The sequence below is a fragment of the Schistocerca cancellata genome, chromosome 9, assembly GCF_023864275.1.
Source record: "Schistocerca cancellata isolate TAMUIC-IGC-003103 chromosome 9, iqSchCanc2.1, whole genome shotgun sequence".
Lineage (NCBI taxonomy): Eukaryota > Metazoa > Arthropoda > Insecta > Orthoptera > Acrididae > Schistocerca > Schistocerca cancellata.
Window position 1 is genome coordinate 101,399,609 of NC_064634.1, and position 26,357 is coordinate 101,425,965.

General features: G+C 39.5%; 1 protein-coding gene across 1 annotated transcript in view; it reads right to left on the reverse strand.

Annotated features, from left to right (window-relative positions):
* LOC126100654 (CD2 antigen cytoplasmic tail-binding protein 2 homolog) overlaps positions 1–26,357 on the reverse strand; it is a 78,959-nt gene that overhangs the window by 11,473 nt on the left and 41,129 nt on the right. Inside the window, exons 4-6 of the mRNA XM_049911280.1 lie at positions 11,402–11,549; positions 5,204–5,379; positions 2,271–2,520 (exon numbers count right to left, since the gene is read on the reverse strand). Coding sequence (XP_049767237.1) covers positions 2,271–2,520; positions 5,204–5,379; positions 11,402–11,549 — 574 coding nt within the window. The remainder of the gene's footprint in view (positions 1–2,270; positions 2,521–5,203; positions 5,380–11,401; positions 11,550–26,357) is intronic.

Consider the following 26,357-nt stretch of genomic DNA (forward strand, 5'->3'; position numbering starts at 1 on the left):
CTTTTTTGCCTGCTTCATTTACAGTATTTTTATATTTTCTCCTTTCATCAATTAAATTCAATATTTCTTCTGTTACCCAAGGATTTCTACTAGCCCTAGTCTTTTTACCTACTTGATCCTCTGCTGCCTTCACTACTTCATCCCTCAAAGCTACCCATTCTTCTTCTACTGTATTTCTTTCCCCCATTCCTGCCATTTGTTCCCTTACGCTCTCCCTGTAACTCTGTACAACCTCTGGTTCAGTCAGTTTATCCAGGTCCCATCTCCTTAAATTCCCACCTTTTTGCAGTTTCTTCAGTTTTAATCTACAGTTCATAACCAATAGATTGTGGTCGGAGTCCACATCTGCCCCTGGAAATGTTTTACAATTTAAAACCTGGTTCCTAAATCTCTGTCTTACCATTACATAATCTATCTGAAATCTGTCAGTATCCCCAGGGTTCTTCCATGTATACAACCTTCTTTTATAATTCTTGAACCAAGTGTTAGCTATGATTAAGTTGTGCTCTGTACAAAATTCTACCAGGCGGCTTACTCTTTCATTTCTTTCCCCCAATCCATATTCACCTACTAAGTTTCCTTCTCTCCCTTTTCCTACTACCGAATTCCAGTCACCCATGACTATTAAATTTTCGTCTCCCTTCACTACCTGAATAATTTCTTTTATCTCATCATACATTTCTTCAATTTCTTCGTCATCTGCAGAGCTAGTTGGCATATAAACTTGTACTACTGTAGTAGGCGTGGGCTTCGTGTCTATCTTGGCCACAATAATGCGTTCTCTATGCTGTTTGTAGTAGCTTACCCGCATTCCTATTTTTTTATTCATTATTAAACCTACTCCTGCATTACCCCTATTTGAGTTTGTATTTATAACCCTCTATTCGCCTGACCAAAAGTCTTGTTCCTCCTGCCACCGAACTTCACTAATTCCCACTATATCTAACTTCAACCTATCCATTTCCCTTTTTAAATTTTCTAACCTACCTGCCCGATTAAGGGATCTGCATTCCACGCTCCGATCCGTAGAACACCAGTTTTCTTTCTCCTGATAATGACGTCCTCTTGAGTAGTCCCCGCCTGGAGATCCGAATGGGGGACTATTTTACCTCCGGAATATTTTAACCAAGAGGACGCCATCATCATTAACCATACAGTAAAGCTACATGCCCTCGGGAAAAATTACGGCTGTAGTTTCCCCTTGCTTTCAACCGTTCACAGTACCAGCACAGCAAGGCCGTTTTGGTTAGTGTTACAAGGCCAGATCAGTCAATCATCGAGACTGTTGCCCCTGCAACTACTGAAAAGGCTGCTGCCCCTCTTCAGGAACCACGCATTTGTCTGGCCTCTCAACAGATACCCCTCCGTTGTGGTTGCACCTATGGTACGGCTATTTGTATCGTTGAGGCACGCAAGCCTCCCCACCAACAGCAAGGTCCATGGTTCATGGACCTTCTTAATTTTTCTTTATTTTTCACCCTGTCCTATCATCTCTGGACTTCTCTCTCCCTCATGCTTTCCCCTTCATATGTGCTTCCCTCTTCATTACTAAGGGGAAGTTCCTCTTCAACCAGAGGTCTAAGCGATCTATCGCCATTTATACAATTTCTCCAAACCTATCCCCTTTTCCTATCAGAGGAAGAAACTATCAGTTCCAAAAGCTATATATCATTTTTCTGTACTTTCATGTGTGTCTAATGGCAGTATTTGGAATTTGGTCTCCTAAAGCTAAGTACTGGCTGTGTTGTTCTTTTACAGTTCACAAGTATTTTTTTTACCTTTTTATATACAATTTTTCTTTTACATAAAATCAGCCTGTTTTATAACATTCTCATACTATCGTGCTATCGTCCACGTGACCTAAGTGGGTTTCTCCTCTAATTCTTTCTCTCTCCTTTTCCAAGTACAGTCTGGGTGCTCTATTACTGCTGCAAATCAACAGTATTTCTCTTTTATATTTGTTGTAGTCTCACTGTAGGCTACTCTTCCCAATGTTTTATCTCATAATCAATAAATGTAGCAATTAAACTTCACACAGCATACACAAACTAAACTTTATAAACACTGTGAAAAGGCTGCCAGTGATTTTGTGAGCAGGTTTAATATATGTAAAATATTTCTAGCTGTGAGGATTTTTTGATGGGAGGGTGGGTGGTGATGGGGTGCCTCTGACTAACAGAGATGGGAAATTGTTTCACTCAGTGTTGGTTCATGCCAAACTATAATCAAGCTTGAACATTCCCTCCTTAACAATTTTTAGACTGTTTTACCTGAAATAGCACCAGAAGATGAGCTACTGTTTGCATTTGATCCTTCCTGAGAATCTTGAATCTTTTGTCTTTTGGATGCAGGTTCTCCAGTTTCACTTCCATCATCATGTTTCTGCTTCTTTTCATCAAGTCTTGCTTTCTCTTTCTCATCAAAATCATCAGCATACATGTCCAGTGCATCATCATATGCCCGTGCAGCTGACTTCTTGGCAGATTCCTCAGCCTTTGCTTTCATATCTGCTGCTTCAACCTGACCAAGAGTAAAAAATGTTGGCTGAGTAGAAACATTTCACTCTATTTAGCTCATAACAAATAGTGATGAAAGTCTACAACTGTGTAAATATAGATTCAGAAGACAGAAAGATTACTACACCTTTTTTTCAAATTTTATATCCATTTTCAAGCATTGAGGTGACTCCCTCATGTTGAATATTATGCCTGTGTGTGAAGATCTGCATTTTTATTGAATTTTCTTTTAATTAACAGCTAATAGCAGAAAGATTTTATATAACACAATAGTACTACTACTGATAGTGAGGATACAATTTTTCATATTTTAAAAAAATTTAATAACTATATTTATAATGAAAGAATTGGGTTTAGTAGGAACGTGATATTCACTAAACTTAATGTAAGCTGAAGCACAATGACACCATGGTCAGATACACAGTCATAATAGCTATGTATTGTGTTTGTCATAAGACACTGCGAACGTTTTACTGCCTGTACGCAAATTTCTGTATGGCTGGGATGGCACAAAGAAAATGTATAAGCAGATTTACAATACAACACAAATTCAGTGTTCTCACTAATTTTTCTGTAATATTTCACCATTTTTCTGATCCTAAGGTGATTATGAACTGTGAAATAAAATGTACAATTCTCCAGATGCAAAAATAAACCAAAAATTAGGTAGATTCTATACCATTTAAAAAGATGAATAAATTATTGAAACATACTGTTTTAACTGCCATACATTCAATTGCTGTGGATGTAACGTTTACATCCAAACTATGAATAATAATATCAATAAATTATTAATACTCATTTCATGTCACAAGCTCTTACTACTCCCACAACATAAGAATTTTGTACCATTGTACCACTGAACCAAAAAAAAAATTCAAATGAATTTTTCAGACAGGGCTCCATATCATCAGCCATACACATTCACTTTCTAGGATGTCTAGGGAAAGAAGATGAAAGAAAAAGAAGCAACTATGAATTGTGGAAGAGACCTACAGATTCGAGGCAACAAGTGCTTGAGAATCATCTAGTAATGCAGTATCAGAAGTATGCTGCAGAATCTGTGCAGCTTTCAGTCTCCACACCTTCCTTTCAGTGTCAAGGTATTGCTGAGCAGTCAAAATTTGTAGCAACTGATAATGTCATTGCATCAACATGCATGCACTACACTGGAGTTCATCACTACAAGTGCTGGAACAAAAGGAGTATTGATGACTCTAGCTGCCGTGTAGAGTCAATAAAGAAAGTATCTGTTCAATACATGACTCTGAGTAGAGAAGGATAAGGATGGGGAGGAAATTAATTGTGACCTAAATGAAGAAAAAGAAGCATAAAGGCCAACTGTATAAATGTCACTGACTGAAGATAAATTTTGATCTTAATTCAGAAACTAAACCAGTTCATGAATTTAGTATGTTATATTGCAACACTAAGATTAGAACAAAAAACAGTGTTGAACTCAATTAGCACAAGATATGCTTGGCAATAATAGTAAATCAGCAAAGGACAGGATTATCACACTTCAAACACAGATATTAATCATACTTTGTAGTGTAGACTTCACTTGCCATCCTGGGGTCGTAGTACCAAAATACGATGGACAGATCCGAAGTGTTACAAGTTCCCCAGAAAAGAAGTGTTGATGAATTTCCTTTTTACATTCTATTTGACATCATAGGAAAGCAGTCAATTAAGAACTTGTTAATAATGTTTATAGTGCTTGTGTTTCAGTCTGTTTTCTCACAAAACTATTTTGCCCACTGTCCACTATCTCACAAATTTAAGTTTAGTATAGGATGATGTAATCTGGTGTAATTTCAATTGCTTCAACCTAATCATCTAACATATACACAGATACTTTGTGGCCCTTCATCAGTAAAACCTTACATGTTAAACACCAGAGTAAGTCCCACCCCATCATTGAAAGCTGTCTCCATTGTTTTCTCATGTATTTGCATTTGGCCTGACTGTCTTATCACCCTGGCAGGGAACTGCATCTAACAACATTACAGAAGCTGTGCTATTGGAGAACTATTTTTCAGCTGTACAGATATCCCTAATAAGTCCAAACACTTCAGAAGTGATTCTTCAGCTTCATTCTGTCAAGACCACAGGATTTTCGTTTGATACTTACTTATATGTCTCAGTATTTCCTTTATTTCAGTGTCACATAATCCTCATTGATTTCAACCAGTTTATCATCACTTTCTGCATTCATTGTATGCTGAGAATAAGGGCACTGATTTAGTACAAGCTGTATTACTGCTCGCACAAGTTTCTCACTAGAACTGACTTGAGCACAAATATCTGTGGATGCAAGTGTTTACATGTGGGATACAACAACTTGGCAACCATTTCAACACTTAAGATAGTGACCATCATGAATATGTTTGAAAAGCTAGTGTCTGGTAAAAATAGTACTTCAGTCATTTTCATTACACGTATTGCAATCTCAGTTTCTAAAGGAAGGGGTGACTCAAAGTTGCAGTATGAATGTTGGTTTTAGCACAAAGACAAATTTTACATACATTACCCTCTACAGACTCAGTATTTCCTAACACACTAAACCCCAGCAACATATTTAAAAAAAGTATGCTATATGATTTGATATACTGAAGCATCTTAGTAAACTGAGAGGGGCAAACAAAGCCATTTTATTACATAAAGGAGACAACATTTATCCTTACAATGGAGGTTATGTGCTCATAGCTCTCTTGGTAGATATCCATGTTGCCTGTCTCTGACAACAGTTGATTCGCCATTGCTGTGAGATCTGTCACATGCTGACTGTTGCCAGAATCATCCTGCAGACCTGCTTTTTTTCGGCGCCACCGCTCAGATGCCGACATTGTCTTATTGCCTCCTGTAAAGTAAAATACAACACATTTTATATAACCTTAAATATTTCGAAAATAAGTTAGTATTCACCATTTCTTTCAAATTAAATGCACAAATTAAAAATCAATAAAAGAAAAGTGAGAGGGGGGGGGGGCTGATACTAAAAGATCTTGGGTACACTGTCCCCTATGACACTAAAGTATGGGCATACTAAACTGTGAGTAACTTCAAAATTATGCTACTGTCTGCAAAAATAAAACACTCAAGTTTAGATAATGATTTCAAAATTGGTGCCAGAAAATGTTGTACCTGAAAAAGGTTGTAATAAAATTGAAGCTAAAAGTGGTAATAAGTGCAAAGTATTTTACAAAGAATACTGACATTAAAATGCAACTGCAAAAAAAAAGGTAAAATTGTTTGGTTTTAATAATGCATGAAACATTTCTAATCTGATGACTAGCTGTACCAGAAACAATGTACGTGTTTAACTCTGAGCTAAATTTGACAAAGGTCTAAGTATAAATGTTCCAACCTTCAAAAAAATGACAGCATTATTTTGATAGGAGTGAAAACATCTGTAAAAATGAACTAACAGCTTTCTTATGAAACTTATCACAATGGTGCAAATTTCAAAATTTACTGTTATTTCTGTACCAACTTTGTTCCTCAGGTACAACCTACCATATTGGTCTTGCGCAAACAAAAAAATTAGATTAACCAACAAACAACTAAAACACATTTATGCCATGAAGAAGTCATTTCACTAAACATGACATGCACCTATATCAGCATCAAAATAGGGGACTGTCCTCAGAAATAAATCAGCTTCTACAGAAAATATTCCAAGAAAATGAAAGTAAAAGCAAGTCTGTACTTATGCTAGGTGGTCCTCCAATGGGAAACTACTAAAGCACATGAATTCCTGCAGAAACAGACCCAACAATGACAGAAGCCTCATGAACAAAATACAGACATACAAATCTATATATGAGGTAAAAAACTGCTGTCTGTAACAAGAGAGAGAGAGCTGATAATATTACGAGGACAAATGTAAATAACAATGTAGTAAACACCAACTCACATTAAATGAAGTGAGTACTAGTGTGCTTAGAATGTCAAACCAAAATGAAAGCACAAACCTGTCACAAAAAGAAACTTACAATTTAAATTACCTAAACTAACGTTTCCGGATGTCTGACTCAGCTTTCATTACATGTTATCAGAATATACAGTCAACACATAACAAGCAATTGGAAGCTGAAGCCTACTTGTCAGCCACTAGTTTCAAGATTGATGTTATTTGTTTCTCTCAGTACTGACTCCCAACTGAAAACGTATTGTTCATTAACTTTTCAAATTATGCAGTTGGAGGCAGTTTTTAAAGCTCTAATAAGAGGAGTAGGGACATTGTTTCCTAAAAGTTATCTAGGAGGGCACAGAATTCAGCACATGCAACAAAACTGGCCACTTACATATTATAATCACTTTTAATATTGTGCTTTGAGATCAAGCAGCCCAATGTACTAACTGTCTGTATGTACTGCATGACTGATGTCAACATATACCAGTTTCCAAATGGGCTAGAGAGTGTAATGATTTTTACAAATACAAAGGTAGGGAGATCATACTGTGTGGTGATTTTAATATAAATTTTGCAAATATTTCATGCACAATGTGTAATGTCATACATCTCTTCTCCATCACTATGGAAAATGTGGTGAAGAATTCAGTGAGGATAACATGCAATTCAAGCACTTGTACAGATGCAGTTTACCTGTAGTCAGAACCTTTCTTTTTATAAATGCCCTGAAGTGTTTCAATTATCACACTGACCAGGGTATTCTTTTATGGGTTTGTTTAGGACAACAAATGGCAAGTCACCATCTGCTTCCATCTCAAGAATGCAAATCCAAGGCTCTATCAGTAGCAACAGGTTTAAAAATGTACTTCAGTCTAAGTTCTGGGATATTGTTATGAAGGAACATGATGATCAGTAAACTTTACTATTCCTTGAAATAAAGTGACATCATTTCCATACTATCTTCACTGCAAAATGAGTCAAGGTACAACATTCAGGCAAGATAATTTATAATGGCTGAATGCACTGATAGGGGCCATCATTTTGCATGACTCTATTATCATTGATCTTCATGTATTGCAGTCATTCAAATCATTATTTAAATTGATAAACTAGTCTGACTCCAGTTTGTTTCCCGCACATGGTCACTTGCGAAATCAGTTTCATTTTCAGAGACAGCTGCGAGCAAATATGTAATAGTGTGTGACCCACCTCAAACACAAAATATATAAGCTAGTGTAAATCACGAACACACATTAACCTATCCAGCCTTAACAGCTGGTTGCTCTCCTCAGTAAGAGATGACACGGTAGCAAAAGTAAATACATGAGACCATACATATCCTGAACCAAGATGTCAACTTGACAATCATTGCAAACTCTCTACCTTCAGCTGTTACTGCAGGAACCTATTATAAATCACATTTTAAAATACTGAGTGGACAGAGTGAGTGAAATCACACTGGATGGTCCATAGCTGCTTTTACTGCCTTACCACATTAATTCACATGCTACTGTCAACACTTAACCAAAAATAACACTGAATATGTATCATAATGTTCGTACAGATTGACTCTTGCCCATTACAAGTCTTTTCTTTCTTCATCCACTATGTAGAAAGCCTACTGAATCACAGGAGATCATTCTGTTGAAGGCAGCAGTTTCAGAAAATGAACATCATATCTCCCTCGTTTGGTGAACACACAATTTGATACAAACTACTGTAAAATGTAGACCTTAGTAGATGTGTCACTCCTTTCCAAAGTCCTCTTTTTGCCCCACTTCCAAATTCCATCATGCAGGCCTTGTTAAAGGCCTTCTCTCCTTCTCCCGGTCCCAAAAGTGGAAACACTTTTTCACCACCAACCCTACCGATCAGACTCAACCAAAGACCAGTGTTGACCCATGCCTGACTCAGTTCACTCCTTCATCCAACCGTGATCCACTCCCACTGTCCCCAAATCTCCCCCTGTTAACTTTCCAGAATTTCTTAACCTCGAACCTTGCCTCAGCCTCAGTCTCAGCATAATTCCCCAAATCCCTCAACATGCAAACTAACCTTATATTCGCAGAAAGAAATGCAATCCACCACTTAAAACTGATCCCGACCTTTTAATGCTATCTTCTGACAAAACTCCACAACTGTGGTTTTGAACCACAAGGCTTACCTGGCAGAAGGACTCCACCAGCTGTCAGATTCATCCACCTACAAACCCTGCCACACTGACCCCATTACAGAGGTCAAGCAGGACCTCCAGTCTCTCCTCAAATCCTTACGCCCACCCCAAAACCTCTCCCCGCAGACCATCTCTCTCCTCACTGCAACCACTGCCTGCACTGCTGCCTTCTACATGCTTCCTAAAGTCCTTAAACCCAACCACCCAGGACACCCCATTTGTGGCAGGTTACTGTGCCCCCAGAGAGAGAATCTCTGCTCTTGTAAACCAACACCTTCAGCCTATGAGCCGCAATCTTCCTTCAACCATTTTCTCAACTGATTCTCCACAGTTCCTGTTCCTTTAACACAGGATGCTCCGCTTGTCACTATTGATGGCACCTCTCTTTACACTGACATCCCTACTCATCGCCTTACTGCTATTGAACACTGCCTTTCAAACACCCGGTGGATTCCAAATCAACAATCTCCTCCCTAATCACCGTTACCAACTATATTCTCACCCACAATTACCTCTCCTCTGAAGGCATTACCTATCAACAAATCCGGGGTACATCTATGGGCACTCGTATTGCACCATCCCATGCCAATTTATTCCTGTGCCATCTGGAGGAATCCTTCCTAAACACCCACAACTCCAAACCCGTAACCTGATTCAGATTCATTAATGATGTCTTCATGATCTGGATCGAGGGTGAGAACATCCAATCCACATTCCCCCATTCACTTGGTCCTACTCAACCAAACAATCCACCATCCTCGATATTGAACTCCACCTCAAAGATGGTCAAATCAGTATCTCTGTCCATATCAAACCTACCAACCCCCAGCAATGCATCCACTTTGACACCTGCCACCCATTCCGTACCAAGAAGTCTCTTCCATACAGCCTATCCACTTGTGGCTGTCGCATCTGCAGTGACAAGCAGTTCCTCTCAAAACATACCAAGTGCATCAGTGAGGCCTTCACACACTGTAATAACCCTCCCAACCTTGTACAAAAACAGATCTCCCATGCCGTATCTCTCCAGCCACCCACCACCTACCAAATTACCACTGTCCGGCCATAGAGGAGCATTCCCCTCATGACTCATTCCCACCCACAACTGGAGCAACTGAACCACATTCTCCATCGGGGTTTCAACACCCTCTCGTTGTGCCCTCAAATGAAGAGCATCATACCCACTACCTTTCCCACCCCTCCCCCACAGTGATATTTGCTGCCCATCAGACCTACACAATATCCTTGCCCATCTCTACACAACTCCTGTTCCTAACCCCTTGCAGCATAGCTCATATCCCTGTAATAGACCTGGATGCAAGATCTATCCCATACACCTCCCACCACCACCATCTACAACAGTCCAGTCACAACCAACTATCCCATCGAAAGCAAGGCACCTGTGGAACCAGTTATATGATCTATAGCATAATCTCCAACCAATGTGTTGCATTTTATGGGGGCATGACAACCAACAAGCTGTCTGTCCACAAGAATGGCCTCTGACAGACTGTGGCCAAGGAACAACTGGACCACCATGTGGCTGAGCACACTGCCCAACACAACTTTCTTCATTTCCATGTCATTTTGATCCTTCCAACCAACACCAGCTTTTCTGAATTGCGCAGGTGGGAAGTCTCCCCGCAATATATATCCTATGTTCCTGTAACCCTCCTGGCCTCAACCTTCATTAGTCATTGTCTTTACCCGTCTAGCCCCTTCCTTGTTCCCTTTCCAGCACTACAAAGTCACCCAATGCACCCCCAGTCTTTTTACTTCTGTCCTTTTCTGCTAACCCCCAGACCTCTGCCTAACCTCCCAACCATCCCAACTGCACCTAGCTGCCCTTCCTCTCCCCACCTGTATGCTCCCACAAACTGCACTTTACTGTCCCCCACCTCTCTCTCTCTCTCTCTCTCTCTCTCTCTCTCTCTCTCTCTCCCCACCCCACCCCCACCACAGCTTCCTCCTTACTCCATCATGCACTGCTGCTCACAGTCTGGCTTCAACAGCCAGAGACTGTGGTCATGTGTGTTTGTGTTTGTGTTTGTGTGTGTGTGTGTGTGTGTGTGTGTGTGTGTGTGTGTACTGTTTATTTTCGACAAAGGCCTAGTTGGACGAAAGCTCACTTTCTGACACTTTGTTGTGCCTATCTGAGACTCGGCCTCTCCATTATATGGTGAGTAGCAAATATCCTTTTTGTAATATTGTTACATTCCATCCTGGATTTTCCATTGTTTGGTAAGACCTTACCTTAAAAATTTTGTACATAAAATAACTGTTTCAAAATTCAATGGGTCATCACAATACTTAACACTTACAAATCCGGGGTACATCTATGGGCACTCGTATTATTCCTGGGCCATCTGGAGGAATCCTTCCTAAACACCCACAACTCCAAACCCGTAACCTGATTCACTTACCCAATCTTCTCAGTGACTTGGCAACTGTCTCTTCAGGTTTCATATACTCTAGCATTTTCCGATAAACCGGAATCTGATCAAATGCTACAATGGATACATCACTGTCACTTTCTTGTGTATTATGTTAAAAAAAAATGCTTTCTTACATTAAGCAAACAAACTGCTATTCTTAACTGTTGCTAATGTGCTCAAGAAATCGGTAAAATATACCAACACACTTAACAGTTCATGGTTTTGATCTAGACTTCTTTGAAGTTCACGTTAATTGGTTAAGTTATACTACCTCATAACAAACTCCAGAATAATACAAATTACATTTAAATAAACTTGTCTTCATTCTTACAAACCTATGTTTTGGAGCTTCACTTACCCAATCTTCTCAGTGACTTGGCAACTGTCTCTCCAGGTTTCATATACTCTAGCATTTTCCGATAAACCGGAATCTGATCAAATGCTACACTGGATACGTCACTGTCACTCTCGGGCTCTGCTTCTGCAGGCTTGTCTGCCTCTTTTATCTGCAAGTAGGATGATTATCAAAGCTAAGACAAAGGGGAATATTTTTTCTGATGGAAAAAAAAGAAAACATATAATTTATGTTTCCGTCTAGTTGCTCATTTTAATTAAATTGTAAACATGTAATTAAAATGTGCAACTGAACCTGAAAAAAATGAGAATTATTTTACATCTGAATACACCTGCTGATTCTCTCGGGACAAATATGTCGGCTATTGGGACAAAACACAAAGTTGGTAAAACGATGGTTATTATACACTGTAAGGCGATGAAAAATCACTTTATAAAAGTTATGTTGATTTTAAATAATGGAAACTCCAGACAGGAATCTCAACAACATAGGGAAAGAGAGACTGCTACTTACCGTGAAGAAGACACGTTAAGTTGCAGACAGGTACAACTGAAAGACACTTACATAACACTTTTTGCCACAGCCTTCATCGGCAAAAGAGAAACACACACAAGTCATACACACAAGCAAGCAAATCTCATGCAAACAAGACTGCCAATTTCGGCAGCTCAGACTTGACTGCCCAATTTGATTTTAGTATTAATTAATTAATTGTTTTAAATTTTTTGAAAAACTGTTAAACTGTCCAGAACCAGTGAATAAATTCCAAGCACAGCAAACTAATAACACCAAACCTAACTCTAAATAACCTCATGAAACTGAAATGACTAAACAAATTAAGAGACTTAAAACAATAAAGTATCTGGAGAAGATGGCATAATTGCAGAACTACTAAAATCAGCTGGTCCTAACGCTGTAACAGAGATCACTTAACTAATAGGACATATCTGGCAAACTGAGAAAATACACGAGGACTGGAAAACTAGCCTAATTAATCCACTGCATAAGAAAAGGGGATAGAACTGATGTTAATAATTACCAAGGAATCTCTCTCTCCCGATCACATACAAAATTCTCTCACAATGTTTACTTGATCGAACCCAAGCACAGTTAGAACCTAAAACTGGTAAATACCAAGCAGGCTTTAGACCAAACGGATATTGTTCAGAACAAATTCTTAATTTAAAACTAATCCTTAGGTGCCAAAGGACTTCTAGTAACAATATTGTACATACATTTGTGGATTTTAGAAGAGCCTACGACTTGGTTGATCGTTAATCTCTTCTCCAAATTTTAGAGGAACAAGAACTAGATATTAAAACTATAACACTGATTAAGGAAACGTTAACCAAAACTAGATCTGAAGTTAAATTCATGGGGGAAATTTCTGAACCATTTGATATAAAGAATGGTGTTAGACAGAGAGAGGGACACTCCCCATTACTGTTTAACTGTGTTTTGGAAAAGGCAATTACAGAATGGTGAGAGCAAAAGTAGAGTCAAAATATAGTTCAATCAATCAAGTTATATACCAAGTTAGTTAGAAGTGATATTAGAGTAGACAGCCTCACCTTAACAGATGATCTGGCAATTTTAACTAGTGATATTACAACAGCTCAAAATCAAATTGAAATTCTTAAAGGAGTTACAGAAAAAGTAGTGTTACAAATTTTATTAAAAAGAAACGGAATATACGACATGAAACAAACAAGCACCAATGTTTTTGAACATTTAATATGGAAAAATGAAAAGGGTTTCTCAATTTAAATACTTGGGAGAAATCGTACAAGAAAACGGTCTGGAAAAAGCTGCAAACAAAGTTCGCTGTCAAAAAATGGCAACTGCGTTAAGATCAACACAAGATATTTATAATACAAAATTAACTTTCTAAATTCAATAAACTTGGGCATTACAGCACCGTATTCAAATCTGAATGTCTTTATGGAGTGTAAACTTTAATTTTAAATAGAAAGTGGGATATTGAAGAAATTCAAAAGAAAGAAAGAAAGATTATTAGGAAAATATAAGGCCCCAAAATTACTGGTGGAGAAACTTATAGGCTGAAAAGTAATAAGGAAACAGAAGAATACACAGATATACAAGGTGACATGAGACAACAAAGACTTAAATTTTACGGGCACATTAAAAGAATGGCACCCACTAGGTTGACAAAACAAATAGTAGAATTCTATGAAAACAGAAGAAAGGCCAAAACTGAGCCAATTAAATGGATTCCTGTAATTAAGGAGGATTGTAAAGTAGCCAGTATAACTCAGGCAGACATTAGAGACAGAAAAACATTCAGACAAAAGATATGTGATCGGAAACTTGGTAAGTGGGAAATTAGAAAACGGACTGGAACACCTTGGTCTGATGAAAGATACTTCATTCTGAAAGGATGAAACAAAATTGGACACAAAGGAAAGCCAACCACCAAAGCAACACTGACTGATTGTACCTCACCCATTTGTGAATAATAATAATAATAATAATAATAATAATAATAATAATAATAATAATAATAAACTAATTTTAGAATAACAAGTTGTATGTGTCAGATACTGCTTGCCAACGTCAAAAAGTAAGTTCGACTAACAATGAAGCCAATTTTCGGGTATTTGAAACTGACTGTTTTGTACTTATTATCTTAACAACGAAAATAATTTGAATGCTAAGTAATTTATTCAATAACAGCAGCAGTAAATGAAAAAATATAGTTTTCTATGCCTACAATGGAATGATCACATAGGCTCTGCCATATGTAAAGAATGTGGAAGACTAACTCATTGGCAGAATACTATAGAAATGCAGTTAGTATGCAAAGAAGACTGCTTACAAAATCCTCATGTAAGCCACCGTAATATAGTGGGGGAATGGAAATTCTCAATATAAATGGTCACAGGTTTATTTGACAAATGGGAGAGCGTCACGGAGACACTCAAATAACTGGACTGGTAAATGGTTGAACGTAGTTACAAACTATCCCGTGAAAGCCTAATCAGGACCAGTATTAACTGATGAGTCAAAGAATGCACTATATCCCTCAATGTATCGCTCCCATATGGATTCTGAAAATAAGATTAGATTAATTACAACATGCCTAGAGGAGTTTAAGCAATAATTCTTTCTGCACTAAACACATGAACGGAGCGGGGAAAAAGCTCTGATTACTGGGACAACTGAAAGTACCCTCTGCCATATGCTTCACAGGGTTTTGCAGAGTATGGATGTAGATGTAAATGTATTGCTTTACGGAGCAAAGTGGCACAGCACAAATAGATTCTGAATTCTTTGTGTAATGCAGTTGATGTGTGGCAGAGATATGTCCATCCACTAGCCATGCTCATGGTACACTTTGTTCACAATTGGATAAATTAAAATAATTAAAGAAAGAACTGAGCAAGTATAAGCATGTCTAGCTGTACAGAGTAGTTAATTAGAATAATTGTGGTGAAAACTGCAATGTGATCAGAGTAGTGGATCATGACATATTGAAGTGTTAATTCACCTGATCGATCTCAATTCATGTGTGACAAAAGTGAACAGTCTCTATCACTGTCGCAGAGTGGAGCAGTATTGGCAGAGACAATACAAGTCATTAAGGCAGAGATGAGCCGCCAGCCTTGCCGCAGTGGTAGCACCGGTTACCGTCAGACCACCAAATTTAAAGCGCTGTCGGGCTTGGATAGCGGTTGGATAGGTGATCATCATACGAAACTCAAATAGTCTTCCAACCTGTCTCATTTGTTAAGAAAAACTGGCACATGAGAAGAATCAAATTTGGAGAGGCACTTAACAACCAAACATGTGTAGTTTGGGAGTAAAATATTCCGCTAGTGATATAAGAAAAAGCTGTTCAGGAACTTCAAATGAATGAAGAAAAATCAAGTTCGATATTTAATAACTGAGCACAATCTTTCAAGAGTACTAATCTTGCAACTTTGGTATAAGTCAAGAGATTGCTAAGAGAGGAAAACCATACACAGGCAGTGAATACATAAAAAGTTGTTTTTTAAATGCATCCAAAGAGTTGTTCCATAATTGTAAGAACAAGGAAAAATTTCACTTTATGTGTAGTTTATTTCACCTGTAGATCCTAAATAATAGCTTTTAGGATTGCTGCTACTCAAAGGTCAAACATGTGGTGAGGATACTGCAAATTGTGTCATTGTATGCTTGAACTTCGATAAAATTGTTTCAATTGCAACAGGCGGGGCAAAAAGTATGCGGGAGTGAGAAAATGATTTGCTTCTCTTTTCAAGGAAGGAATAAGCCACGAGATATTAGTTTATCATTGCATCATCTGTCAATAAGTGGTTTGTGCCCAGACATTCCCAGAAGAAATTGGCAGTGTTATGGACCTAGTCATTGAGATGGTCAACATAATAATGGAAGGTATGCTGGTTTACAAGAGGATACATTTTAGTGTTTCACTTCCTATTACCAGAACTTAAAATATTCTCCTAGAAAAGGGAATTGACTATCCTGTACTAACACAAGTGCATTGGATCCAAAAATTCTGTTTTATGATAGACATTACAGCTCATCTAAATGAGCCGAAACGTAAACTACAAGGGAATGTAAAAACAGTCTTTTCAGAGTTAGAAGACATAACTTAATTTGAAAATAAATTGTCTCTCTGGCACAAGATTCGGAGAGAGGAACATTAATTCATTTCCCAAGTATTCTGAAATATCGGAAAGAAAATGACAAACATGAGAGAGACTTTCCTGCAGAGGTTTCAGGAGTTCAGCAAAAACAAAGGGTCATTAGCCTTTGTTAAAAATCCACTCAGTGCTCCCTTTGATACTGAAATTGGCACTTTTGAAATGCAACTGCTAGAGCTAAAAAGCAAGGAATAATTGAGCTCCAAATCTGAGTGTCTTAATGCTGATTTGGCACAGTTAGAGAGACAAAAATGTGATATTAGTTCACGGTACAAATGGTCTGCTCTGACAGACCTAGAGGAGGAAGACGTGGTAATTTTTAACACCTGAAAAAGTGTTACAGACTCATTCCATCTGTTAAAAGAACTAGCATTTGCTGTTCTGTCACATTTCAGCTACACAAACTCATGAGAACAATCATTTTCAATCACGAACATCATAAAAAGTAAACTGACAAACCACCTTATTGACAAGAACCTGGAATCCTGCCTGACATTAAAAACAACAACATACAAAGCAGACATAGCCAAACTTTCCAAGGAAAAGGTTTCTGTACAAATTGTAAATAGCCTTCCGCTCCCTGTATTTTACCCCTGCCACCTTTAGAATTTGAAAGAGAGTACTCCAGTCAATACTGTCAAAAGCTTTCTCTAAGTCTACAAATGCTAGAAATGTAGGTTTGCCTTTCCTCAATCTTTCTTCTAAGGTAAGTCATAAGGTCAGTACTGCCTCACATGTTCCAATATTTCTACGGAATCCAAACTGATCTTCGCCGAGGTCAGCTTCTACCAGTTTTTCCATTCGTCTATAAAGATTTCGCATTAGTATTTTGCAGCTGTGACTTATTAAACTGATGTTCAGTAATTTTCGCATCTGTCAACACATGCTTTCTTTGGGATTGGAATTATTATATTCTTCTTGAAGTCTGAGGGTATTTCGCCTGTCTCATACATCTTGCTCACCAGATGGTAGAGTTTTGTCAGGACTGGCTCTCCCAAGGCCGTCAGTAGTCCTAATGCTATGTTGTCTACTCCCGGGGCCTTGTTCCGACTCGGGTCTTTCAGTGCTCTGTCAAACTCTTCAGACAGTATCATATCTCCCATTTCATCTTCATCTACATCCTCTTCCATTTCCATAATATTGTCCTCAAGTACATCGCCCCTGTATAGACCCTCTATATACTCCTTCCACCTTTCTGCTTTCCCTTCTTTGCTTAGAACTGGGTTTCCATCTGAGCTCTTGATATTCATACAAGTGGTTCCCTTTTCTACAAAGGTCTCTTTAATTTTCCTGTAGGCAGTATCTATCTTACCCCTAGTGAGATAAGCCTCTACAGCCTTACATTTGTCCTCTAGCCATCCCTACTTAGCCATTTTGCACTTCCTGTCAATCTCATTTTTGAGACGTTTGTGTTCTTTTTTGTCTGCTTCATTTACAGCATTTTTATATTTTCTCCTTTCATCAACTAAATTCAATATTCTTCTGTTACCCATGGATTTCCACTAGCCCTCGTCTTTTTACCTACTTGATCCTCTGCTGCCTTCACTACTTTAACCCTCAGAGCTAACCATTCGTCTTCTACTGTATTTCTTTCCCCCATTCCTGTCAATTGTCCCCTTAGGCTCTCCCTGAAACTCTGTACAACCCCTGGTTTAGTCAGTTTATCCATGTCCCATCTCCTTAAATTCCCACCTTTTCGCAGTTTCTTCAGTTTTAATCTACAGTTCATAACCAATAGATCAGGGCCGGCCAGAAATTCTGCACGCGTGCAGTGCTCCTGCACACGTGCAACTTCCGGGTCACAGTGTGCACGCCGCAGCCGTCAGCGTTCATGTAGTACATGTTTTTACGCACAGGTGTCGCTTTATCCATTTGATGTACCGGTGTATTCTAGTGCTCTTTTCAGAGCTTGCCGCCAACCATGGGAAGGTATTTCGCGTATTAAACATTTAAAATACTGTCACAGTCTACTCATTGAGACGTCTACTTTTATGTCAACAGCTTAACCCAGTAAGACAAGTAATACAGTTAATAACGGTAGGTTTTTATTAATGCAGCTTGACTGACAGCAGGTAAATACGCGTAATGTTTTTGATCTAGTATTTAAGAAAGAGAGCAGTTAGAGACTTCCAACGAAACTTATTCATGATTTCAAATAACATTAAACTAATGCAAGGTTTCCTATAACTAATTCTCGGTGCCCTCAGTTACACCCACATAATTTCTGTCTCATTGACCTCTGAACAGAATGATGACCGCAGACCTCTCAATGATCACCTGTTATTTCAATACCATTATTGCTATGTCTCTCATCAGTTACGTCTGAAATCTGCATAATAACCGACAATTAGATGAATGTTATGTTTTATCGACTTCAGCTGAGCGTAGCTCTTCACACAGTAAAAAAAAAAACCCTAAATGTAAGTATACATTGGAACAATCGGTTTAATGACCAACTTTCCTGATAATAATGTAACATTGAGCAGAATGAGGCAATACTGCACAGTTAGTAAACAATAATTTTTAATTATGAAAGGAATAAATCCAAACACATTTATCAATGGTCATGAGAAATGATAACCGATTTGATGTGTCTCATCCATTTTCTTAAGGACATTTAATTTTGCTTGCCTTCTTCACGGATGAGTACACTACACTCGTCTTTGTGATATGTATTGTAGTGTCTTTCAATTTAAAACTTACGCTGGCCGCCTATTATTCGGCGGCACAGCAAACATTGTGAGTTTTCAGCAACGGCTACAAAAAAGAATTGCATTTCCCAGTCATTTTTAAACGACGTCCTTTGCTTTTTCACAGTACTTCTCTGTTAAGGTTACGGTTACCAGGGGTAAACGAGACTGGGTATGTTGTGCTCTTGCTTGTACCACATAAACTGGGAAGTGGAGCCGTCGCCGTTCGTTTAGGACACATGTCTAATAACAGATGTCGCTGTCGCTCGCTGTCGCGCATGTGCATCACTTCCGCACATCTGCACACTGTGCAGCGTTTGGCTGGCCCTGCAATAGATTGTGGTCAGAGTCCACATCTGCCCCTGGAAATGTCTTACAATTTAAAAACTGGTTCCTAAATCTGTCTTACCATTATATAACCTATCTGATACCTTCTAGTAACTCCAGGATTCTTTCATGTATACAACCTTCTTTTATGATTCTTGAACCAAGTGTTAACTATGATTAAGTTATGCTCTGTGCAAAATTCTACAGCTTCCTCTTTCATTTCTTACCCTCAATCCATATTCACCTTCTATGTTTCCTTCTCTCCCTTTTCCTACTCTTGAATTCCAGTCACCCATGAGTATTAAATTTTCGTCTCCCTTCACTACCTGAATAATTTCTTTTATCTCATCATATACATTTCATCAATTTCTTCATCATCTGCAGAGCTAGTTGGCATATAAACTGGTACTATTGTAGTAGGCGTGGGCTTCGTGTCCACCTTGGCCACAATAATGCGTTCACTATGCTGTTTGTAGCAGCTTACCCGCACTCCTATTTCTTTATTCATTATTAAACCTACTCCTGCATTACCCCTATTTGAGTTTGTATTTATAACCCTGTATTCACCTGCCCAAAGTCTTGTTCCTCCTGCTACCGAACTTCACTAATTCCCACTATATCTAACTTTAACCTATCCATTTCCCTTTTTAAATTTTCTAACCTACCTGCCCGATTAAGGGATTTGACATTCCACACTCCGATCTGTAGAACGCCAGTTTTCTTTCTCCTGATAACAACATCCTCTTGAATAGTCCCCGCCCGGAGATCCGAACGGGGGACTATTTTACCCAAGAGGACTCTGCTCTATACAAAGATAAAGGCAGTCATGGTGATTGCAATCGCTACCATGGAATTTCACTGCTCAAAATCATTTGGAAAAGCATTTGACCATATGATGCTGGGCAGAATGGAGGAGCTTGCCAAGCATGTGTACCCAGATTTTCAATGTGGGTTTTGAGCCACACCAATCTTCTATTGGTATGGTCTTCACACACTGGCAAATTCAGGAAAAATGCCACAAACATAAGGTCCCACTGTTCATTGCTTTTATCGAGCTAAATAAGGGATTTGACACAGTCAGTAGGGAGGGACTGAATCTTTAATAGTGAAGGCAGGGTGTCTTCCAAAACTCTTGAAGATAATCAGGGCTTTTCACAACAATATGGAGGGTGCTGTAATATTGGAGGTAGCACATCAGATCCTTTTCTTATGCAAAGAGGGGTTCGTCAAGGCTGTGCACTCGCCCCTACCTTGTTTGGCACATTCTTCCCATTACTCCTCTAAGTTGCTTTCGGCGAAACAAACCTGGGCATCCATCTACATACCAGGTCTGCTGGTGAAGACAGCATCTCATTGCTCAGATCCAAGCGCTATCATGAGGACTTATTTATAAGTAACCTTTTATCCACTGACAATGCAGCATTCATAGTGCGTATTCAAGACAACCTTCAAAGGCTTAGGGACAAATCTGCTGCTGCATGCAAGCTCTTTCCCATGTTTGTGACTATAAAGAAGACAGTGATTATGGTGCAAGAATACACAATATGCCTGCCATAAGATTAGAAGGCTCCTTGTTGAATGAAGTAGACCAATTCTGCTACCTCAGTGTCTGAAGATCTTTCTCCAGACTATGAAATAAATGCAAACACGTGCAAAGCGGTGAAAACTTTCAAAAAGCTCCACACAAGAGTATGGGACACCAAACACCTTATGGTGACCATAAAAAATGCTCAACTATAGGGCATGTGCTGAGCAGTCTTGTGCTGAAACCAGGACACTGTATGACAAGCAAGAGCAGAAGTTCGGAACACCTTCCATCTACAGTGCTTACAAAACATTCTAGGCATAACACGGAGGGACCATGTGATAAATGATATTGTCCTGCATGCTGCAAATCTACTGTGTATCACCACCACACTCAAGGAACGTCACCTGTGGTGGCTAGGACACTTATATCATATGGACCACTCCCATCTTCCCCGACGCACACTACGTAGTGATATAGCACGTGCCAAGAGATGATATGCTTTGCACTTTAAAGACTGCATCAAGTGCAATATGCACACATTTAACATTGGCTGTGAAAATGGGTGGAGCTTGCCAAAGAACACAGCAGACGGAAGAAACTCATCAAGGACGTCAGCAAGTTCCACGGCAGAGCCCATCTCAATAAATTAGCCGGGAATTGAGCATGTAGACAGGTGCCTCTGATGAACCACTCTTTTAGCGTGGTATACACTTGCCCCACCACATCTTGGCGACATGTGGACTCTCCCACTGGACTTCTGAGTCGCCAAAGAAAATGCCTGTGTGATGCTACTTGAATCTTCTGTTAAGAAGTATAGGCCACTAATGATGATAAGAATTTCTGAGCACTGACAAAGTTGCAGACTTAAACATTGAGAAAGTGGCAGCATCTACTAAACTATCCTGGCAGTGTAGTAAAAACACCCATGTAGCAGGCACAGGAGTCAAAGCATAGTAGAACTATGGGAGACTCGGACTGTGCATTCTCGTGCATGTAACTTTCTTTCAAAAGTCAGTAGTGTTGAGTTGAGAGTCAACAGTTACATTCACAACAACACAGTGAATTCTGATTGAAGCATCTGTATTGCTATAATGAAAGTACATCTAAAAAATGGAGGACAGTGGGCCTCCAAAATATATTAAGCTTTTACCAGAATTATCTGTGATTTACAGGTGTAACAACTTCCCCAGATAATTATTTCTGTAGCACATTCATTTTCAGAAGTTACGCTAGTGTGTGTGTTGTTAGCTGTTCTGTAGATACAATCAGACAAGTCTGAAAGGTGTGGATGCTGCAGTGGGACTTCAAAGATGCAAAACCAAGAAGGTAGGTCTGCTGCACACTAGATCCATACACCCCTGCCCAGTTAAAACTACAGCTTTCTGATACAGACAGTTTACATGTGATACATTGCTGGTTAGGTTTGGACTATCATTATTTCCGATCATAGCATATTAATATGTTTTAATTCACTTGATATGAAAGAAAGGAACATGTCAAATTCAAGTACAATGCAAGAAGGCAGATCGAGTAGGTTACACAGCCAAAAGAGATATGCAATTCATGTTTTGCATCTTGTAAGAAACACCCACAAAGGGAAATGAAGGAGAAATTAGGCTAAAATGTAGTGAACTGACTAAAGAAACATTGCGAATGGCTAACACTATGTACATATACAACAATATGTCGAACTAGGGAATGACAGACTTCATTAGCCACACTACAACTGCATTAGAAAATGATGATGAAACAAAAATAAAAACTTAATATTTACTAGGTGATTCAAAATACTTCATCTTTTTACAAACATTAGTACACTATGTGATCAAAAGTATCTGGACACACCCAAAAACATATGTTTTTCATATTAGCTGCATTGTGATGCCACCTACTGCCAGGTACTCCATATCAGTGACCTCAGTAGTCATTATACATCATGGGAGAGCAGAATGGGGCACTCCGCAGAACTCAAGGACTTCGGATGTGGTCAGGTGATTGGATGTCACTCGTGTCATATGTCTGTACACAAGATTTCTACACTCCTGAACATCCCTAGACCCACTGTTTCCAACGTGATAGTGAAGTGGGAGACGTGAAGGAACACGTACAGCATGAAAGTGTACAGGCCGACCGCGTCTGTTGACTAATAGAGACCTTTGACAGTTGAAGAGGGTCGTAATGTGTAATAGGCAGATATCTAACCAGACCATCACACAGCAATTCCAAACTGCATCAGGATCCATTTCAAGTACTATGACAGTGAGGCGGGAGGCGAGAAAACTTGAATTTCATGGTGGTGCGGTTGCTCATAAGCCACACATCAGGCCGATAAATGCCAAACAATGCCTCGTTTTGTGTAAGGAGCATAAACATTGGACAATTGAACAGTGCAAAAACACTGTGTGGAGTAACGAATCACGGTGCACGATGTGGCGATCCGATGGCAACATGTGGGTATGGCAAGTGCCTGGTGAACGTCATCTGCCAGTGCGTGTAGTGCCAACAGTAAAATTTGGAGGCGGTGGTGTGGTGTGGTCGTGTTTTTCATGGAGGGGGCTTGCAACCCTTGTTGTTTTGTGTGGCACTATCACAGCACAGGCCTACATTGATGTTTTAAGCACCCTCTTGTTTCTCACTGTTGAAGAGCAATTCAGGGATGGCAACTGCATCTTTCAACACGATCAAGCACCTGATCATAATGCACGGCCTGTGGCAAGTAGTTACATGACAACAACATCCCTGTAATGGACTGGCCTGCACAGAGTCCTGACCTGAACACCTTTGGGATGTTTTGGAATGCCGACTTTGTGCCAGGCCTCACCAACTGACATCGATACCACTCCTCAGTGCAGCACTCCGTGAAGAATGGGCTGCCACTTCCCAAGAAACCTTCCAGCAACTGATTGAATGTTTGCCTGTGAGAGTGGAAGCTGTCATCAAGGTGAAGGGTGGACCAACACCATATTGAATTCCAGCATTACCGATGGAGGGCGCCACGAACTTTTAAGTCATTTTCAGCCATGTGTCCGGATACCTTTCATCACATAGTGTATAAGAATGACATTACTTAAATTTGACTATTCACATCAAAGTTTATATATTTTAAATACAGTCTCCAAGAACTGCACAGTTAATAATCACAAGGTAGCTGAATACATTCCACAAAAATGCAAGATGTCCTGCGTCACCTAGTTTACCACAACTGTAACTTCGTTTTTTAGTTCATCTAGTGTTGTTGATCGATGGGGCATATAAAAAGCTGTGTCCATTTCATGTTACTTTGAATGTTACACCTAGATATTTAATAGAAATGACTGCCAAGCAGCACGTCACTAATACTGTATTCCAACATTACACGAACAATCTCCCTGCAGTAACTCAACGCTAACACTTTCCTGTACACTACAGCACAGTCAGCAAACAGACGCAGATTGCTGCTCACCAAATCCATTAAATTATTTTAGTACATGGAGAATAACATTTAAATACTTCCAGAAGCCAATAAACTCTCATTAGTAAAACTTTAAATCTTAGTAACAATGAAGGAAAACGATAGGCTGCTACTTACTGTAGAGATGACATATTAAGCTGCAGACAGGTATGATCAAAAGACACTTACACTTAGCTTTCGGCCACACCCTTGATCATAAAAAGAGAAAACACGCACACACACACACACACACACACACACACACACACACAAGCATGCACACCTCATGCACACCTCATGCACACATGTCCGCCATCTCTGGCAGTCAGACCAAAATGCCGGCAAGCTGTCATTTTTACTCAGGTAATTCATGTGAAAAAGTTTCCAAAGTGATTATGGCCACATGATGGGAACCAACAGACTTTGAACAGAGAATGGTACTTGGAGCTGGACACATGGGACATTCCAATTCGGAAATCTTTACAGAACTCAATGTTCCGAGATCCACAGAGTCAAGAGTGCACTGAGGACACCGAATTTCAGGGATTGCCTCTCACAATGGACAATGTAGTAGCCAAAGGCCTTCACTTAACGACTGAGAGCAGTGGCATTTGAGTAGAATTGTCAGTGCTAACAGACAAGTAACACTGCATGAAATAACTAATGAAATCAGTGTGGGACATATGACAAACATATCAGTTAGGATAGTGTGGCGAAATTCAGTGCTAATGGGCTATGGCAGCATACAACCGATGCAAGTGGCTTTTCTATCAACACAACATTGTCTGCAGCACCTCTCCCGGGCTCATGACCACGTCGGTAGAGACCCTAGAAGACTGGAAAGCTGTGATATGGTCAGGTGAGTCCTGATTTCCATTGGTGAGAGCTGACGGCAGGGTTCGAGTATGGTACAGATGCCCACAAAGCCATGGATCCAATTTGTCAACAATGCACTGTGCAAGCTGGTGCTGGTTCCATAATGGTGTGGGCTGTGTTTACATGGTATGGATTGGGGCCACTGGTCCAAGTGAACCAATCATTGACAGGAAATGGTTGTGTTCGGCTACTTGGAACCATTTGCAGCTACGTTTCCTGACATCATGTCACCAGGCCACAACTGTTCGTGAATGGTTTGAAGAACATTCTGGACAGTTCGAGCAAATGACGTGGCCACCCAGATGACTCGACATGAATACCATCGAACACTTATGGGACATAATCGAGAGGTCGGTTCCTGCACTGGCAACACTTTCACATTTATGGACGGCTACAGAGGTAACATAGCTCAATATTTCTGCATGGCACTTGCAACAACTTGTTGAGTCCACGACACATCGAGCTGCTGCACTATGCCAGGCAAAAGGGAATCCAATATGATATTAGGAGGTATCCCATGACTTTTGTCACCTCAGCTTATCAAACACAAATGTGGCAATAAAATTTTAAATAATGGCATAAATGGTTGGTCTTCTGGGCCCGAAATTTTTCAAAGTGGCTGCATAGTCTTCGTCCTAAGGCCTCTGACACATTTTGTTGTCGGCAGACACTTGTTTGTGCACTGTATTTTGTTGTTATAAATGGTGCATCCTCTTTGCAACTAAAGTTTTATTTTGATGTTATTTTCTCATTTGTAGTGGGCTAAAGTGCAATTTTTTGTTAGAGTGTCTGTTCTCACCAGTCAAAACTACAAAAAATTAACTGAAAACTAAAACAATACAAAAGTTCCCAGAATACTAAATAATTCCCAGGTTTTCCCCAGATTTCCCAGTTATCCCTCGGCATATACACCTTGAAACTGCGTGCAGCGCTAAGGAAACAGAAAGCAAAAAATACTTGTGTTTGCGTAAAAGATTTGTTCACAGGAACAAAAAGCCAGTTCTGTAAGAAGAGCAGTAAACAATTTAAAAAAGTTTGGTGATTACTGTCTTCCAATTACAATTAGCCAGAATAACGAGAAATGAGATAATCTAGTATGCTACTGTATTTACGCAACCAGTAACAACTGAAAAACCAAGGAATAAACAACAAAAGCTGTTCATCAAATATACAAGTTCCTTGACACTGTAATGTACTACTATCACTTCTTTGATAGCTACTTTGTGGTGAAATACCAATGTCGCCACACCAGCTAACCCCCCCCCCCCCCCCATTTTTCAAAGCCCAGTGCCCCAGGAGTGATGTTGGGGTACTGGTGCTTGATTTGGTGTCCAACCCTCGTAACGACAGCCCAAAGAGGTTCTGGCATGGTAACACTTCTGGAGTCAATGCGAAACCCTCTGCGTCACTCGGTGCTGTCGGATTGTCTTGTGTCAATGTA